The sequence below is a fragment of the Exophiala oligosperma genome (assembly GCF_000835515.1).
Source record: "Exophiala oligosperma strain CBS 72588 unplaced genomic scaffold supercont1.2, whole genome shotgun sequence".
NCBI lineage: Eukaryota > Fungi > Ascomycota > Eurotiomycetes > Chaetothyriales > Herpotrichiellaceae > Exophiala > Exophiala oligosperma.
In genome coordinates, this window is record NW_015622819.1 from 2,189,079 (window position 1) to 2,207,395 (window position 18,317).

The following is an 18,317-nucleotide window of genomic DNA, read 5'->3' on the forward strand; positions in this document are numbered from 1 at the left end:
ACCTCTAACCTTACCTTGGTCTTGGAAAAATTTGTCTTGATTTACAAATGACTACTGCCTAAATTCCCTGATTTCGGTGCAAGATCGGCCAGCAAATCCTCGTATCGAATGAGGCATTGTCGCAGCCACGATCAGACCAAGGTCTCAGACGGGTGAGTGATTGTCGCATTTTAGGCGGAATGTTGTTTCAGTCCGTCGGTCAGTCAGTCAGACAGACAAGGATTAATTGCGTGGAAGACTTCTAGAAGGTCCAAATTTTTTTCTGGACTCTTGGGCTAAAATGCAGGAACGTGCCGAGGTTGCCGTTGCATTGGAGGCTGCGTTAGTCCAATGGATACTGTACATTGGTTAGGGCTGAGATGTGTAGCTACTTGGTGCCCATAACTCGCCCGGGTACCATGAGTCTAGGCGTCGACGTGCAGCTGAAGAAAACTTTGTTGGGGCCGCCCACCCAAATGATTGGACTGCCGACTCCCCTAGGCCAGCAGGATTCGGTTATTATCGGGGCACCGCGCGGTGTTCCAGTCGTTGGGTCTCTGCAGATCATCCTTGGTACTTTGAAAGGAGTTCTTGGAGGTACTGTAGGCGGTTGTCTAGCCGGATGGGGCATGCCTACGCCTACACGGCTCGATTGGGCAAAAGGACCACAAGGATTTGAATCTTTTACCTGGCGGAAGCATGTAACCAAGGTTAAACCTGGCAATGAATAAGTCATTGAAGCCCATGTTGACAGCGGAGAAACCTCGTATTCTGGTCATACATGTTTTGGCTGGGATCTGTACCTTTTAACATCTGAGCATGGCTGTTCAGATTTTTCTGGCATTGCATATCGGCAGTTCCGCATTGGTGACTGATTGGTCGCACGAGTACGAGTCAAGGTAGAAGAAGGCTGCACTCCGGCTAATTGACACTCTGCGCTTCTGTACTTTGTACGACTTTGATGGACATGTGAGTGTTGTCTAGAGCGAGCTAATTGTCGACACGTTTCACCCTTTGGTATTTGTTCGGGAATGATATGCGCCTGGTATGGTCTTTCGCTTGGACAAGGATTGCGCGTTGGTGGGCGATCTTCCCAGCTGCACCGCCACATCTGTCTCAAACTACGCTGGGTCGCAACGAGCTGTGTCTTGCGTACACTCATTCACTCGTCCTTCTGCCACGATCTGTCCTGTGCTCGTGTGATCATCTCGGGGCTGAGCTGATGTCCGGAATAGCCCATTTCTCGGGTCGCGACCGAGCCGACCACTGTACTCGTACGAGTTACGAGTACTCGTACGGAGTACTGTGGTTAGAATTTTGTTGACTCGGGTTACTCCGCCGCATACCTTGGTTGGCCATGTGGGTGCATCGGATCAACCCCCCGCACTTCTATTTTGGTGGAGTGCCAATTTTTTTTTTCTCTTCCGTACTTTGAGAAAACTTGGGTTTGACATTATCCTTGACCCGCTCGCTGCCGTAAGGAGAAAGTCCAGCCCAAAATGCCACAGCCCTGTGCAATCAATACCTTGACATACTTACACGAGTACGATTGTTCCAGGACGACCTCAATTCAGCTGGACCGAGAGCAACGTGCAGGACTGAGCAGGTCGGTTGCGTACGGGGTTTTCGCCGATCTGCTTCATCATGAGCTGTTCTTGATTTCTCTCGGGCCATGTTCAGCCCACACAATCGCATCGCTTCGGTTGACAGTCAGCCACCTTGCACATCTGATCTGGTCACAGCTACGCCATGACTTGGGTTGTTGTTCCAAGAACTTGTTTTTTCTGCAGTGCACGGGTGATGAACTGTTCGATTGTTTGCCAATCAGGTGAGAGAAGTCATGTCGCATTGGCTACTATATTGGAATGCTCCAGCTTCATTTTGTTTACTGTCGCAGTGCTCGGCGTCATGTACAGTAAGTAGGCCTGTTGACCATTGACTGTACCTTGGTCATGTGGTCAACATGCTCCAGTTGCGGCGAGTCTGCATCAATGCGATAGTTGGATCTATCATCTCTGCCTCGCTCTAGTGATCGTGGACGATGCAATGAATTTCCAAAGACATCTTATACTTCTTACGAGGGCTCCAGATGTCATCCTAAATCACAGACATGGGTCTGTCGCTAGTATCGCTGGAAATTTCTCCTCACACATGCAACTTTTTCCTGCTTGAGGTTTCATGCCGCATTACTCGTATCTAGATATGCTTCTACCATTACCGCCCCCTTGAGCTTACTGGAATCTCGGATGGAGTGTTACATCACCAATCTCCATCATCTTCGTCTCCAGTAGCTCCGTCATCTCCTTGACAACATCCTTATATTTGGGGTCGTGGTAGATGTTGAGAAGTTCCAGCGGGTCCTCGTCGCAGTCGAACAACTCCCACCAGGGCTCCGTGCCACCAGGGATGGCGCCTTCGATGCCGAGATCATCGTTGTACTAATATATCAGCTTGTGCCGTTGATTGCGGACACCGTAATGCCTCTAGGCGTTGTGGCACACGTCGTTGTGCATCCAGTAGCGGTGTTAGGCCACCTGTTGCCAACCGCTGGGTGTTTGCCCTTGCAACAGCGGTCGGAACGAGACGCCTTGCATGTAAGATGGCACCTTCAAGCCGGCCAGGTCGCAAAAAGTCGGCGCGAAATCGACGTTGCAGATGATGTCCTTGAGATTCACGGACCCAAGTCGGATCATCTTTGGATATCGGATCAGGAAAGGCATCTGAAACTCTCTTCGTACATAAAGCGTTTGTCGCACCAGCCGTTCTCTCCGAGAAAAAACCCTCGGTCAGACTTATAAACAACGACGGTGTTTTCCGCGAGACCTTCTTCGTCTAACCAGTCGAGCATGCGACCGACATTGTCTTCGACGCTCTGAATCGTCCGCAGGTATCGTTGCATGTACCGTTGGAACTTAACCTTGAGAATGGGGCATACGTTTGACAGTATTAGACGGACTGGTGGTGTGTGCTATCCTCAGGACAGCCAAGAACTGTAGAACGGGATCGTCCAATTCGTGTAGATTCCAGATATAGTGTTGGATATTATCACAAGGAAGCAACCTGAATGACCACCTTGACCTTGGCAATATCGGGACTTTGAGTCTCCCAGTACTCGAGCATTTTTAAGCGCGTTAAAAATCGCATCTTTCCAATGCTCAGGCATAGAGATGTGCCCACTTTTCTTGGCGGCAACCAGTGCCCCTGTGGCTTGGTTCCTGCATACATACCAAGTACCGTGGTGGCGGTGAGTGTATCCTTCGAGAGAGCTTGACTCGATCAAGTGCCGTAATCCTCGGTCTACCCAGGGTTGGAGCATTGATTGAATCTCCAAGCTAGTCTCGTGACCATGGTGAATCATGTAGTAAAGGAATGGAAGGTAAAGATGTAATCGAACGTTGTTACACCGGCCCTTGACCATATGTCTCAACTCGATCAAAGATTGATCATCCGAGTCACAGTCAAAAGAAATGGCCTCGGGCATGTTGTTATATATCTCGGTGATTTCGTGTTCAAAATGTTCCGCCATTTGCACAGCATCCGGTAAAACCAGAGTTGCCCAGCCCATGTGATCACTTTGGTAAAAAGCTTTGAGGATGCGGTTGTCGATACGGGCGAGGGTAATTTCGGTCAAATAGTAGAACCATGACTGTTGCTCCGAGAAGCCAATTATTTGCGGGCCACTGACAGTCGAGTTTGGCGAGGCTTGCATCGACGTAAAACTAGAGACAGTCTGTGCATTTATCACCGGGCTACTAGGCGTGGGGGGTGAAGGAAATAGGTATGGATAGGTAATGTTCGACAGTCCAGATTCGGGCACATGTATCTCTTGTCGAATCTCACTGTTCCAAAAGTTAGGTGTGACCTTGGCTACGTTCCTAGCTACTCACCATTCTGATTTAAAAAATGTCCAGTAGAGCCGTTGCTCGACGCGCGTGGTATCACTTCTTTGAGAGTTGTTCGAACCGTGTGCTGCGGCTTTCTGCCGGCTGAGGTACATGTCGAGGTTGATGAAGGCTTGGAGAAACTCATTCCAACCCTTGAATGGTTGGAGTGTATACATCAAGTAGATCCCGGAAAGAACATAGCACTGGACAGTGATAAGTGTCTGCCGGAGAAGGCCGAATCTCCGACGTGCTATTTCGTAGTATCGCTCAGCCACTTGGATGTTCGCCTCATCTGGTCCTATAGTCTGCGGTGTACCAGCGTTGTACCAGCGTAGCCTGACTCTTGAGTATATATTGCTTCAAATGGCTGCCCAAGAGATCCTAAAGCGCACGCCAGCAGCTGATGAGAGTTAGCTTGAAATGATATAGCAGTATGAACCAGTAGGTGAGATCACCAGGCATTATAGGTCGGCGCGATAAATCCACACTTACTACGAGACATGAGGGTGCATCCCATAATGGCCCTTCTTCTGCCAAGCGTCTGGCATATATTCGTACTTCCGGGACATTCAGAATAGGATTTTTGGTATGAACAAAAGCCAGAAACCGGTCCACCAAAACAGGGGCGTCTTCATAGTTGACCGCTCGGCCGCTTGTCAACTCTGTCCGCTGCCCGACGTTTTGGAGGTTCTTTCCAGCCTCGACATCCTCGTCAGCAAGCAACGTTGAGTTCAGAAAGTCCGGACTGAAGAGACCATCAAAATTTGGCCATGTCAGTACCACATCAGCAGAATTACTGCACTGTGGCACTTTTTGATGGTCGTCTTCTAAACGATCGGTGCTGTAGATTCGCTAACTGTCGACTCCATGCTGCTCTGACTAGAGGGATTGAGAATGAAGGGGAGAGATGGGAACCGGGGAGTGGCGGACCATTAAATAATGCATGCACTCCAGACTCCAACCTGCGGCACAGATACAGTTAGAGCCAAATCTGGCCGGGGAGTAGCGGGTGGCAGTTCCCCCCTCACTGACACATTATCTTCCCCGGACGGCCATTTCCAGCCTGAAGACTTACTCCGTACCAGGTATGTAGGTAGGTACATCTCAGTTCATTATTCCGCTTTGTGTCTGTATCCGTATATATTGTTTTCTCGTCATCTCCTGTTTAGACACTGTCTTGTACTTTCTATCGCAATCTTTTTTCATACTTGCCCAGGTCATAATGATAGACAACCCAACCCCCATCGTCAATGTCGGCATCATCGGTTGTGGTGAAGTGACACAGGTTGTTCACATTCCCACGCTCGGCCACCTCTCCGATCTCTTTCGAATCACCTACCTTTGCGACATCTCGAAGGCAGCGCTCCAATTTTGCTCACAAAAAGTCAACAACCATGTTCCTAAAACAACCACTGATCCGGCCGTGCTTTGTGCCTCAACTGAGGTCGATGTTGTCCTAGTAGTCAACTCCGACGAGTATCATGTTTCCCACGCTATCCTGGCGCTTGAAGCTGGCAAGTTTGTCTTTGTTGAAAAGCCGATGGCTCTCACGCAGCGCGATGTGGAGACTTTGATCAAGGCCGAACAAAATGCACCCGGGAAAGTGATGGTCGGCTACATGAGGAGGTACGCTGCAGCCTTTACCGATGCATTAAAAGAGATTGGTGGATTAGAAAAGATTACGTATGCCCGTGTTCGTGGTAAGACTGAGGAAGCATTGTCCTTATCCAGAGGAAGAGCTTGCTGACCTCGTGGATATCCCCAGATATCATTGGACCCAACAGCACTTTCGTCTCCCAGTCTGCAACATTTCCAAAACGATTCGACGACTTTACTCCCGAGGATAGTCAGGATAAAGCATCCAGAGCCGCTGAAATATCAGAACAAGCCCTGAGACAGGAATGCAACGTGCCAGTGACTCCAGAAAGCGCGCGAATGTGGCGGGTACTAGGAGGTCTCGGCTCGCATGATCTTTCTGTTATGCGAGAAGCTTTGGGGGTTCCCACCAAAGTCCTTGGTTCTCATTTGAATTTTCCAATGTGGAGGTGAGCATTCCATCAGGTGCCTATGCGGGTGTTGGGCCGGATTACGGTGCTGATCACAGTCTATTTCCCACAGCGTCTTATTCGAATACCCCGGCTTTGCGGTCGTCTACGAATCAGGAATAGACAACATCCCACGCTTTGACGCGCACTTGGAGATTTACTCTAGCTCCAAGGTCATCCGCGTTCAGTATGACACTCCATATATCAAAGGTCTACCCGTGACGATGCATATTGTGGAAAATGTCGATGGAGCCTACCACGAAACCACTATCCGGAAGACATACGAGGACCCCTACACTTTGGAGATGAAAGAACTATACAAACTGATCGTGGAGGGGAAACTTGTCAAGACGACGGTCGCTGATGCTGCAAAGGATTTGGAGATATTCAGGATGATCATGCGATCCGGGTTTGGGCAGGCTGGTAAATGAAGCGATTCGATCACAGCGCATCCATAGACACAGGCCGGATCCCACGCACACTGCCTTGGTATTTGGTGTTAAAATGACCAGAATTTGCAGAGAAAGACAGCGTCTTGGGCATTTTATGACACCGGAACAAGGCACTCCCTGTGCCATGCTCGGACCATGTTTTGTGTTCTACACAGTTATCCTGTGAGAGCTCTAGGGGCGGTGGCCAGTGAGGTGAAGAGCCCTTTGCGAATTTACCTGTGTAGGGATCGCTGCAGGCCATCCAACAAAACAGGGAAGGAAAGAGGTTACGCTAGTAATCTCGTGCGGCATGAAGATTTCCATGGGGTGGCTTTCTGCTAGTATGACGAGATTTGGACGTGGCTGGCACTGGGAGCGATACCTAGAGATTTGGCGACGATATAACTCTCAAGGTAGTTCTTGCATATACCCGATAGAGATTCGTCCCTCGTCGAATTCTATGTGACCTACTCTCTGGGTCTTTTTGTCGGTTCGAGTGTATGTCTTGGCCTTTTACCTGGCCATGTTCGTCATAGGAGTTCGGGTTCTTCATGGTCTCAAATCATTAGGGAGACTCTCGTTCAAAAGACATAAACTACGGAGGAGTTCGATGGACTGACTATGTGCAAATGATACTAACTTGATTGGGTAATGCGAGAAGTTATCCTGTACCCCAGCGAACCCGCTAATCCTGATCTGGGTCAGTCCCAATCGGGCCATGTAATCAGAGCACCCGTAGGCAGCGTTTGATCCCTGGCCTGTTCGTGGAATGATGATGGGAAGACTGCGATGAATAGCTACCGTTGAATGCAGGAAGGAAAGAGAAGAGGTTACCTCTGGTGATCCAAGGGAGGGGGTTAGACAAGTCAGTGGGTGAGGATGGGTTAATATTTGGATGAATCATTACTTGGACTTGCCGAGAATAAATACAAAAATATATTCGGCATCAACACCAAGTTCCCAACGATCACCAACACAGAACGTATTCGCAACCCGACACACCACAAGATTTCTTCTATGCGTATCATCACATACAAAATACTCGCAAATTATACGTTACAATGCCGGACTTTTAAAAAAGGGCATCATGGACCGTAAAATCAATGTCGACAACAATACATGTAGCAGAGGCCAAACTGTACCCAGGTGAATTAATTAGATCCGCTGGCGAGTAGTCCATCTCACAATCACTAGATATGGAGCATTAGGAATAAGAGAGAGCCATCGACCCTGTTGTTCATCGGGATTAACTCGAATACACGTTCAAAACATCACGTAGCTGGCTCTCTGAGATACCGAGCCCAAGAATGCTTCACGGGGCAATTTGAATACACGACGATAACCAATACGAATGCGAGCAGCCTAAATAAGGGTTTCCCGTACATCCTAGCACCAAAGTTGTCAGCAGAGATTAAGGTAGAGAGGGGCCTGTTATGTGTACTCGCAGACAATCCAAACCGATGACTTGCTCAGGGTACTTTTGCCTATGGCTGTCAAGTCTCCCCGACACGTGAGAATCATGGATATTGAGGCTAGCTACGGAGCACACGCGACCAAAAACACTCCAAGGCAACGGGTTGAAAATCACGCAACGCGTCTCAACAGGCAAAAACGCGCCAAAAGCAAAACAATCACGACCGAACTACGATTGGAAGGAAACTTGAAAGGCTTGCTTTGAAATGTTATTTCATCTTGGTACTGGTCCATTCGATCATGGTCCAGCCCATCTGTCAACGCCGATCCAGGCTGTATTCATGCTGTGCCTGTATTGATACATCAAAGCACATCGTGTGGATTTGCCATCCCATCATAACCATGACCCTTTGCAACCCCAGTTGAGAACCCATTTGCATGACCAACCACTCCGTAACTCAAAGCAAAAAAGGATTAGGCAACCATGCCATAGATGATGACAGACACAGTATGCCGAAAAAGTGATGTCGTGATATTGAGCTGAAGAAGGCATTTAACCACCGAAACCTGGGCCATGTTAGTGAAAAGGCCTGACAGAGAAATATGGGTGACCACGAACCATAGAGGGTACGGCCTTGTCTCTTCAGAGCGTAGACAACGTCGAGAGATGTGACAGTCTTTCGCTTGGCGCTGGAAGAAAGGTCAGTAGATGAAACGATGCGAAGCCAATGGAGAACGTACTGCTCAGTGTATGTGACAGCATCACGGATGACACCCTCAAGGAAGGTCTTCAAGACACCACGGGTCTCTTCGTAGATCATGGCTGAGATACGCTTGACACCACCACGGCGAGCGAGACGTCGGATGGCGGGCTTGGTGATACCCTGGATGTTGTCACGAAGAATCTTTCGGTGGCGCTTAGCACCACCCTTTCCGAGACCCTTTCCGCCTTTGCCGCGTCCAGTCATGTTGATTGATTGGGGTTGAAGAAGTGTGTTTGAAAGAGATGAAGTGGTATGAAGATGTTGAGATGGATGGTGGATGGAATGGAAACTTGATTGGGGAGATGCGGCGGGGAGCGAGACTTATGCACCCCGGCAGTGCCTGCCAGATCAACTTGGGCTTGTTAGATCAGAGCCAATCAGAATTCAGGAAGGGCCAACGCTTAGTGCTGGATCACGAACTCCAGGACGCCACTGATTTGGTGATCTCGCCACCAAACCTCATCGGAAAAATTGATCCTGAACAAAGAATAGACAAGTTGAGCCTGCGATCATTTCTAAAACAACTGTAAAAATTATCGAGGGTGGTGAATATGTGATTCCGGGGGGTTGATGGTATTCCAGGGCCTCGGCGATCTTTGAGGTGGTAGCGCCAAGGCACCGGATCACGGGAAGCGCCAAGTCAATTTTGGGTGGCATTCGAGATCACAGCCAAAACGCACCTGGCAAAAATGATCATTTCGCAGGCTTGATCCGAGACGATTATTTTCAGGTTGATTGACAAGTGCCATTCGCATCATTCGACCATTGAGTCATTTGCCTGATTCCCCTGCGCCCTCGGATCAACCGCCAAGCCGCGCCTTTCTTTCTCACTTCCTACAAATACCTGCACTTCCCCCACCTCCACCACTTACCTTCCTCCATCCATCAGCCTCACTCACCATCTTCTTATCTCTTCATCAATCAACACCACAACTTTCATCAATTCATCCATCGCAATGGCTCGTACCAAGCAAACCGCTCGCAAGTCCACTGGTAAGACATCACAACATCATCTCATCACCGCTTGGCCTCATTGCTGACTCGCATCCTAGGTGGCAAGGCCCCAAGAAAGCAGCTCGCCTCCAAGGCCGCTCGCAAGTCCGCACCATCCACTGGAGGTGTCAAGAAGCCTCACCGCTACAAGCCTGGTACCGTCGCTCTCCGTGAGATCCGTCGCTACCAGAAATCGACTGAGCTCTTGATCCGGTTAGTAACACATCATCGTCATCCCATCATGAACAAAAGATTAACAACCCTCACAGCAAGCTCCCCTTCCAGCGTCTGGTCCGTGAAATCGCTCAAGATTTCAAGTCCGACCTCCGCTTCCAGTCATCTGCCATCGGTGCTCTCCAAGAGTCCGTTGAGGCTTACCTCGTCTCCCTGTTCGAGGATACCAACCTTTGCGCCATCCACGCCAAGCGTGTCACCATCCAGTCCAAGGACATTCAATTGGCTCGTCGTCTCCGTGGCGAACGATCCTAGATGATGACATGACTGCTCGACTTTACCAGCAATCTGCAGTCACTATGACTATTCTACACCTTGGGAAGTTGGGTTGAAATGAATGTGCTTATGGGGGGTTTTCATGAGTGTTGCACCGGCGAAACGGAATGATATTTTATGGGTTGTAGTGTTTACAAGAACACATCATGGTGACATGGGGCGTTTTGCTTTTTCTGCTTGTACATCATACATCACTCCAGTCATTGAGACATGACATGAGGATAGCAGAAAGCGCAACACAAGATAGACGCTGAATAAATCACGTCGCAAACGTCAGATTCGATTTCTTGTTCCATCGACTTTCAAGTGTGTTTTTGGCCTGTGTATAGCCTAATTTAGGCTTGTAAACAATGACCTAGCGCCTAGGAATAGGCGTCATTCTGCGTCCCTGATTTTAGTGGTGCCTGGACCTGCAGCCTCGGGGCCTGCCAGGTGCTAATCTTAGGTGTCGGGATGCCTAAAACTCCCGACAGCCGAGAGAGGATCTCTCCTTCGGCTATGCGCACAATTCCCCGATTCTCGGCTCAGACTTATCTATCATCGGCAGCCGCGTGGACACAAATGAGTTAACATTTCTGAGAAGATGTTGCAGAAGACCAAAATGACAGACTTACGAAGATGATAAACTTGCACAGGGCATCAACGAGGTTTGGTGCCAGTACATCATGGGTGCGGCCTCCACGAGCGCGGTATCAGCATATCCATAATCGCAAGTCTACCAACTCGTCCACGTCCAAACAGTCGAAGCCTCTCAACGAGGGCCAACTGCCTCCACACAATCCAAATGAAGTGACCGTCGAGAGCACGAAGGCGGACCCAGTTGACATCCCTATTCAATTATGGTACCACCGACTCGGTCCAGTGTCGACATTCTTCAATTGGTTTCACCGCAGCCAGATGAAAAGACCGTATACGGTGCAGGTCTGTACTACGTTGATCACATACCTGTGCGGTGATATGGCAGCTCAAGAGATTGGGGGTGAAGCATACGATGGAAATAGGACGCTGCGCATGCTTACGATCGGAGCGATTGCCAGTATCCCTGGATATAAATGGTATGTCTGCTCTCTTGACAACATTTCGAGAAACGCAGCGGATTGGATGGACAGGGTGAAACAATGATGGCTAATGTTGGACGTCAGGTTTCTGTTCCTTGGGCGCAATTTCAACTTTCAGTCAAAGATCGTATCTATTGCCACCAAGGTTGCTGTGAACCAGGCAGTTTTCACCCCTATCTTCAACACCTACTTCTTCGGAATGCAGGCTTTCCTGACAGGTGAGACCATACACGGCGTCATCACAAGAGTGCAAGCAACGGTGCCGACGAGTATCGTCAATTCCTTGAAGCTCTGGCCGGCGGTCACCGCATTCAGTTTCTACTTCATTGCGCCGAATTACAGATTCATGTTCAGCGGAATATTTGCCATCGCGTGGCAGACATATCTCAGCTTTTTGAACAGAAAGGAAGAAAAAATCGAGCTGGCGACAGATACGCTGGCCAGGCCTGTGGTGCCCGAGAGTCTTGAAGCGAGCTGAAGCCTTTGGTCCAACAACATCGACTGTGAAAAGAGGATTTACAGGACCAAATCACAACTGCATGAGTATTTGCATCTTCAGTCGAGAATACGTCGACAAGGGGAATCCAAGAGCACGTTATCTGTGGGAACTAGATGAATAGAGAATCCTCATGTCCAGGCCATTGGATCGATGTTCGGGCCACACCTGGAAAGCCCTGGAATTGTGTTGCGTCTACAACGAATAGAGGCGAGACTGTCCAGGCAGAAAGAGACACACGTAGATATTAGACCATGTCATAGAGAAGGGCAGAAAGGATTTTGTTTGTACGTATTGGACCTCGTTCGTCCGTCAGGCGACACGCTATTACTTCATCCAGGCGTGACTAGAGCCCCGCGACACGTCTAGAATTACTGCCAGGATTAGGCAGAAGAAGCCTAAATCACGGCATCTTCAAGGCACCATGTAAACAGAAGCCATGAACGACAGCATATACTTTGCTGCACACCCTGAGGATGTGCGAAACGATACTCTCAGACTCCATCTATGCGTTGAGCGCTTTCGTGGTCGAGCGTTGATATCATGACGCTTGCAACGCCACCAACAACAAACCTCGATGTCTCCTCGATGATGCCCTATACCAACAACAATACGCAAATTGGTCATGGACACATGCAATTAAATCCAGTTCATCGTGAAAATGCAGACGACTCGGAACAGAATGCAGACGAATACAGCGACTTTGCAGAAGATCCAGAGGAACTCGAGATAATCGACCAGCTTCTCCTCGAAGTTGACGCGAAGCAGAGATCAACAGATGTGATCGCGCCGCTGCTCGTGACGGACATCGAAGACTATGAAGCACCTCCTGGTATCTATCTGCCCAAAGCCCTTGGTCTCGAGGCAGCCACTCTTCAATGGCACGATCAGACTACAGCTTCTGCCCAAGTCCAATTCCAGTTCGATCAGGACGTACGCGACGAGAGTGGTGAGTAACAACAACGAAAGAAGGCAACCCGGCGGCCTTTTTCTCTTCTTTTACTGACAAGCTGACTAGCGACTAGCTGAACAGAGACCCGCGAATAATGTAGAAGAGATCGAAGCCCGGAGAGGCGAAGAAGTCACACCTGCTGTCGCGGAGCCTCCCGAGGCCCCCGACACCAGGGCTCCCATCGAACGGTTCAGGAAGCCACCGAAGAAGCCGCTCTCCGTCACCGACCTGGTATCTCCTGCTTGGTGTGAACTACAATACTTTTACGTGCTGAGCAAGCATGGGCGCAAGAGGAGGACCCCGGCCATGAAACAAGGGAGTGCGGTCCACCAGGCGCTCGAAGATGAAGTCCACGTCACCGTGCCCGTCAGGGTAGTCACGAAAGAAGACAGCTGGGGCCTGCGTCTGTGGAATGTCATACAAGGGTTGCGCACCTTGCGTGAAACCGGTCGGACGAGGGAGATGGAGGTCTGGGGATCCGTGGGTGGCGAGTTCGTCAATGGTGTCATTGATGAATTGAGCTTCGATTGCCCGGACCCGAAACTCGAAGAGCAGAGCTTAAAATTTTCCCTGAATCAGGAGTCTGGACCGGTCCCCCCCGAATACCAGGCCAGTATCAGGGACTATCTCGTTACGAGCGAGAAGACCACCAGGGAGCAAGGCCGGTCCATAGAATCGGCACTGTGTGATGATGACGGCGGTGGTGGCGGCGGCGGCAATACACAGTCTTCTCTGCAGAGCAAAAGGTCACAGCGACCGCGAGAAGATCAAAAGCGAATATACATTACAGATGTCAAGACGAGAGGGACGTCGAGTTTGCCCACTGGTTCAAGCATCCGGCCCACCATTGTCCAGCTGCACATGTACCACCACATGGTCGACAATCTGGCAAAAGGGGTGTTTAAACTCGACGAGGTCGCAACACGATATGAACTGGACATCCACGCGACCTTTTCCGACGATTTCATTGCGCAGATTGGCAACCTCAACCACGACATTTATGAGTTGCCCGGTTCTCAACAACGAGGAGCACTGGAGAATGAAGAAGACATTGGTCCGTCGACTCAAGACTCTGTGGAGATTTTGATCCATCACAACAACCTCGAAAGGTTGTGGAATTTCATGATGTGGCAGTTCCGAGAGACTTTTGTGGTACCAGGATCAAACTTCGATGCCGCCGCCGCCACGTTCGGTGCCAGCGCAGACACTCAGGAAATGGAAGTACCTTCTTCGACACCACAGTCGATCTCACAACTCGCCGCGGCGTCGCCATCTCTGCCGACGCGACTTTCGCCGCTCCTGACGGCCAGATACGTCTCGGCGACCCGAGAGACCGACGACGGCGGCCCCGAGCTCCTCGGTACCAGATCCATCATCTTCAACCCGAATTTCTTGCGGTCGTACCTCTACGACGCCCTGGCCTTCTGGCGAGGCGAACGTGCCCCGAAGGGCGTGCAGCCTCGCGACGCGTGGAAGTGTCGCATCTGCGAATTTCGAGACGATTGCGCCTGGATCCACGAACGCGATCAACTTGCCGTCAGGGACGCCGAGGAGAGGCGCAAGATGAGGGAGGTCGCCGGACTGGAAGGAATGGATACCGGGACGAAGAGAAGTAGGGTGTGAGACCCCTCGTCATCTACAGAGAACCATTCAGAAGTAAATAGATTAGAGAGAGAGAGAGAGAGATAACGACCTGATGAGCACATATTTTGGCATGCATAATCTCATTTGTAGTGTGAAGTTTAGTATCAAGAAGCTTCGAAGGATTGAGCAAGTCCATATCCTACGTGTAGATACTATGTATAAAGCTGTGCCGTACTCGTAGTAGTTGAGTAAAGTGCGTTTGATGAAATCAACGACGCTGATGGTAATGGTAAATACAATCTTGTGGGGGGACACTTATGGAAAGCTAGCCCCTAACCAATGGTGATCCAAGTCAAAGCGAAGCATTGCATGCACATGTGATCACCAAGGGTAACTTCTCTTGTCGTCTTCCTCCTCCAACTTCAACCCCCTGTCGAGTTGCTCCTTGTGCTTCCCGTCCAGGTACTCCAGCAGGACGTCGGCGTACTTTTCCTTGCCCTTGTACCGCGACACGTCGGAGCCCCAGCTCCGGACGGCGCTGGCGAGCCGGCCGGGCACGTAGTCCTCGCCGGCGATCTCGGTGACGGGGTGGAAGTAGGTGCGGATGGTGAAGACGACGCCGCCGGACTTGGGCAGGCGGCGCAGCGTCTGCCGCTCGGACCGGAAGAAGTGGTGCTCGATGGCCCGGTTCTTCTCGGCCGTGTTCCAGCTGATGCCGTCGCTGTCCTCGGAGCCGATCGAGTGGCTCCACGCGAGCTCGTCGTCGACCTGGAGGAAGTAGTTGTTGCGCGCGACGAGCTCCTCCGGCTTCAGCCGGCGGAAGAAGTTCATCATGCCCTTTTCGAGCTTCTCGCGGAACTGGGGCACGTCGCCCGACGTGTGGATCTCGGACAGGGGCATGCCTATCTTGTCCTCGAGCCTCCAGAACCCGGCGAGCAGGATGGCGCCGGCGAGGAGGTAGTATTGGCCGTCGGGGCGCTCGATCATGATGGCCAGGTCGTCCTGGGTGAGTCGGGCGCAGGACTGCATCGGGTCTTCTGGCAGCGGCCGGGACGTGGTGTCGATGTGTTCGTTCGACCAGAGGTTCAAGATCCCCGTCTCCGTGCGTTTATACAGGGTCGGGTAGCGCGCGGGCAGGTACGAAGCCAGCTCGTCGAGAAGTTCGAGAGCCGCGGGGAGGGCTTCTGGAGAGGTCCTGCAGCATTTGGGACCGCGTTCGATGATGCGCCGTGCCTTGTCGTCGTGGAAGCGCGGGTAGTGGTTGTCGAGCTCGATCCAATCGTCGTAATTGACGTTGCGAAGCCCCATGGTCACAAAGTACTTGGGGCCGTATCTGAATGGCCGATAGGGTAGGGGCTTCGTTTCTGTTATGGACCAGTTTGGGTAGGGGGGAGGAGTTGGGCGGGTGAAGGAGGAGGGTTCCCATGTTCCCGGCTTGCGGGTGGGTTTGGCGAAAGGTGAGGACGCTTTTTCAATGGTAGGTGTTGATGGACGTGTGTTATTGCGCTTGCGTCGGCTACGAAGGTACGAAGATAGGCCGAGTACGAGGAAAATAAGTAGAAGGACGGCAGGAAGGATTTCCTTGCCACGAAATTCCTCGAGAAGCTTTTCGACTTGATGCTGGGCGGATTTGGAGAAGGATGAGCAATGATGCCGTGATGCTTGGACATGACTGTTAACTTTTTGGATATATGGTTGAGACCGGGCGACGAGGTCTGCTAATGACCGCTTGAGCGTTCGTGGGTCCATTATGGCGGACAGGACTGTCTGAATGAATGGACTTGTTCAATAAGAACTCTGGAAGGGACAGCGGCGAGGATAGTGCCGGTTATATGGAACTGTCCAGGATTTGATGTCTGTATTCAAACTCGCAAATTTACCGAACAACAGGGAATGTTCATGCTGGGCTTGGACGTTCCAGCTCGGATCCTGTTATCGCAATGGGCCCTGCATCTCTTATCATCGACCACTGATGCACAGCGTCGTTCGAGATAGTCCAATCATCGTTGTCAAGCGTCGCTGGGACAGATTTGCCCCATTGAGAATGGCGTGGGGATTTCTCCGCAAATGCTGGTGGAAAGTCACCGCGAGGATGAACACGGGAGACGATTCAGGGCTCTTCCATAGATAAGCCCTTCTAATAGGACGACGTAAGAACCTTGGTGACTCAGTTCGTGGTCAACTTCTATTCCCGCTTTTGTTGCTTCTCTGTTACACAGATTTAGGCGTCTTTTCGTCTAAGAAGACAGTGTTCTCCCCAATGCCGTCGATATCTTTCAGGAATCAACGGAAGATCGGGTAGCCAGATTGTTCGAGCTATTAAGCCAGTGCGGGATGCATCTAGGAACGGCAGACATATGACGCGCTCCCAATTCCCATCCAAAGCATACAATGGTTCATGTTCCGTCACTTTCATCCCCGGCATGTATGAGTCGACCAAGTAGGTACAATGTTGAACATCGATATATTTGCCCATATCTTCTTCGTTGCGATCGTTCATGCCGGATGGCATCAGCCAGGTTCCAGGGAATAGGCCAAAGCCAACCTTGCCCTCGTGATACTCGCCAGGCAGAAGTCCATCAAATTCACTCTTGATGAATTTTGCGTGGATAGGATCGGGTAGAAAGTGTGAAGATGGGAGGCGGTACCACTCCTTGCCGAAACATACTGTGCTCCCGTTTTGTGTTACAGTGGATCGTTGAAGAGGATCATATACCTGGAGGGGTGCACGGTATGCTGTGACAGTTCCAATGATACGTAAAAGGCCGATATTGATGGCCAGGAACACGAACGGCAGCACCGCAGCAAGCTTGATTTTGGCTGGAATTCTCCCAAAGATGATTGAGTTTGGCGATCCAACCCATATCAACAATGAATGAAAGGCTATAGCTGCGTTTAGAGCAAGGAAGGGGTATGCTGGGAACATGAATCTCTCTTCTTTGTGGGGCTGCAGTGTGAAGATGCTGAGCCACAGATAAAAAGGTGAGAGAAAGGTGAGTGTCCGAATGAGTGGTTGGTTCGTTATCTGTTGCTTGAATATAAGACATTGCACCAAGTGCAGAGGTCCTGCGACGAGTGCAAGTAGAAACCACAAGTTGAAGTTAAGGAGAAGGTTGCGAAAGTAGTAGTCCCAAGGTTCTGTCCCAAAGATATCTGGCCCACGGTCTTTACCGCCAAAGACGTTGTACGCCACAATACGCCATGGCACGATGACAGGGCTGTGGAAGAAGAAAGCATCAATGCCGACTTGAAGAGCCAGGGCGATCAGACAGCGAACAATCCCATCAAGATATCGCCGGAATGTTTCAAAGACATCTGCTTGACTGACCAAAGTGGTCACCCATTCCTCGATCACAAAAGGTATGATGAGGGCACCCGCAAAAGGCCATCCTAGCAAGGCACCAATGCCAAACCACATAATGCCAGATGCGGTTCTTGGCCCACCATGCCAGTCCATGAAGGAGGTGAGGCCAAGAGCAGAGGTGTACATAGCAAAGCTCGAAGGCACGAATGCAGATGAGGCATAGAAGAAGCCTGGGCTGAAGGCGACGATCATCAAGAAGATAACCCCTATTCTCGGGTTGAGGACGCGGGATATGGCTGAGTACAATCTGACTTCAGTCGCCGCACAGACAAAGGCTAGAACGACCCGCAGAGCATAGAACTCGAAAGTCTTGCCTCGTCCGACGAAGCCTGCTATCTTCGCCGGGATAGCATGAATGACAATATACGCCCAGCTTCGTATACTGAACTCCGGAGAGTACTCCCATGTTTGGAGGCCGTAGCCATGAGTCAGGTAGTGTAGAGGCTCCCAATAATTGAACGTCTCATCGCAGTCTTGAATGGGTGCATAGAGGGCCGCCAGCAGATGAGAAGCGAAGCATAGATAGAAAGCAATGTTCAAAGGCAGATAGAACCTGGTCGGAGCTGGTTTAGGAGAAGTCCTCGACTGAGTTCTGTCCACGTCAGAGACAATTATAACGTTCAATGTAGTAGCATTTTTACCCTTTTGCCGATGCTCCTCCGTCCTTGTGGCCTTCACTGTCAGGATCCATGTCGTTTTCAAGCAGTTCCTGAATGTTAGATTTGATGAGCAATCCGGAGGGAACAGATCAGCCAAAGATGCTCTCCGGAGATGGAATGATCGTTCTTGGCACGTGACCTCGCGACTTCCCATTTCACCGAAGTTCCGCCGACACATTCCTCAG

The 18,317-nt window shown here is 50.6% G+C and overlaps 8 protein-coding genes across 8 annotated transcripts; 4 read left to right on the forward strand and 4 right to left on the reverse strand.

Moving 5' to 3' along the window:
* The first annotated feature begins 130 nt into the window (after positions 1–130).
* Positions 131–736, forward strand: PV06_02232 (uncharacterized protein). The gene is made up of 2 exons (XM_016402885.1): positions 131–152; positions 238–736. The coding sequence occupies exon 2, from the start codon at positions 360–362 to the stop codon at positions 708–710; it is 351 nt and encodes a 116-aa protein (XP_016266782.1). The 5' UTR covers positions 131–152; positions 238–359; the 3' UTR covers positions 711–736.
* A 1,313-nt stretch (positions 737–2,049) lies between these two features.
* On the reverse strand, positions 2,050–4,732 carry PV06_02233 (uncharacterized protein; the record flags this gene model as incomplete). The annotated part of the gene is made up of 6 exons (XM_016402886.1): positions 2,050–2,417; positions 3,203–3,818; positions 3,867–4,199; positions 4,256–4,263; positions 4,356–4,664; positions 4,721–4,732. 6 exons carry the CDS (start codon positions 4,730–4,732, stop codon positions 2,211–2,213), a joined length of 1,485 nt encoding a protein of 494 aa, XP_016266783.1. The 3' UTR covers positions 2,050–2,210.
* Positions 4,733–7,971: 3,239 nt separating this feature from the next.
* Positions 7,972–9,178, reverse strand: PV06_02234 (histone H4). Its single transcript, XM_016402887.1, has 4 exons — positions 8,937–9,178; positions 8,494–8,868; positions 8,372–8,442; positions 7,972–8,319 (listed from the first exon to the last, which is right to left on the reverse strand). Exons 2-4 carry the CDS (start codon positions 8,718–8,720, stop codon positions 8,306–8,308), a joined length of 312 nt encoding a protein of 103 aa, XP_016266784.1. The 5' UTR covers positions 8,721–8,868; positions 8,937–9,178; the 3' UTR covers positions 7,972–8,305.
* Positions 9,088–10,297, forward strand: PV06_02235 (histone H3). The gene is made up of 3 exons (XM_016402888.1): positions 9,088–9,509; positions 9,569–9,722; positions 9,779–10,297. Exons 1-3 carry the CDS (start codon positions 9,473–9,475, stop codon positions 9,996–9,998), a joined length of 411 nt encoding a protein of 136 aa, XP_016266785.1. The 5' UTR covers positions 9,088–9,472; the 3' UTR covers positions 9,999–10,297.
* Positions 10,298–10,637: 340 nt separating this feature from the next.
* PV06_02236 (uncharacterized protein) lies at positions 10,638–11,555 on the forward strand (the record flags this gene model as incomplete). The annotated part of the gene is made up of 2 exons (XM_016402889.1): positions 10,638–11,074; positions 11,162–11,555. 2 exons carry the CDS (start codon positions 10,638–10,640, stop codon positions 11,553–11,555), a joined length of 831 nt encoding a protein of 276 aa, XP_016266786.1.
* An 835-nt stretch (positions 11,556–12,390) lies between these two features.
* On the forward strand, positions 12,391–14,148 carry PV06_02237 (uncharacterized protein; the record flags this gene model as incomplete). The annotated part of the gene is made up of 2 exons (XM_016402890.1): positions 12,391–12,522; positions 12,592–14,148. The coding sequence occupies 2 exons, from the start codon at positions 12,391–12,393 to the stop codon at positions 14,146–14,148; spliced, it is 1,689 nt and encodes a 562-aa protein (XP_016266787.1).
* Positions 14,149–14,321: 173 nt separating this feature from the next.
* PV06_02238 (uncharacterized protein) lies at positions 14,322–15,858 on the reverse strand (the record flags this gene model as incomplete). The annotated part of the gene is made up of 1 exon (XM_016402891.1): positions 14,322–15,858. One exon carries the CDS (start codon positions 15,856–15,858, stop codon positions 14,491–14,493), a length of 1,368 nt encoding a protein of 455 aa, XP_016266788.1. The 3' UTR covers positions 14,322–14,490.
* Positions 15,859–16,330: 472 nt separating this feature from the next.
* On the reverse strand, positions 16,331–18,164 carry PV06_02239 (uncharacterized protein; the record flags this gene model as incomplete). Its single annotated transcript, XM_016402892.1, has 2 exons — positions 16,331–18,065; positions 18,115–18,164. The coding sequence occupies 2 exons, from the start codon at positions 18,162–18,164 to the stop codon at positions 16,331–16,333; spliced, it is 1,785 nt and encodes a 594-aa protein (XP_016266789.1).
* Between the last annotated feature and the right edge of the window lie 153 nt (positions 18,165–18,317).

Bases quoted from the DNA above. Each gene is read 5' to 3' on its own strand.
- PV06_02232 (XM_016402885.1), top strand. From the start codon at position 360: ATGTGTAGCTACTTGGTGCCCATAACTCGCCCGGGTACCATGAGTCTA.
- PV06_02235 (XM_016402888.1), top strand. From the start codon at position 9,473: ATGGCTCGTACCAAGCAAACCGCTCGCAAGTCCACTG. The intron at 9,510-9,568 runs GTAAGACATCAC...CTCGCATCCTAG, and splicing joins AACCGCTCGCAAGTCCACTG to GTGGCAAGGCCCCAAGAAAG. The intron at 9,723-9,778 runs GTTAGTAACACA...CAACCCTCACAG, and splicing joins TCGACTGAGCTCTTGATCCG to CAAGCTCCCCTTCCAGCGTC.
- PV06_02234 (XM_016402887.1), bottom strand. From the start codon at position 8,720: ATGACTGGACGCGGCAAAGGCGGAAAGGGTCTCGGAAAGGGTGGTGCT. The intron at 8,443-8,493 runs GTACGTTCTCCA...CCTTTCTTCCAG, and splicing joins GCTGTCACATACACTGAGCA to CGCCAAGCGAAAGACTGTCA.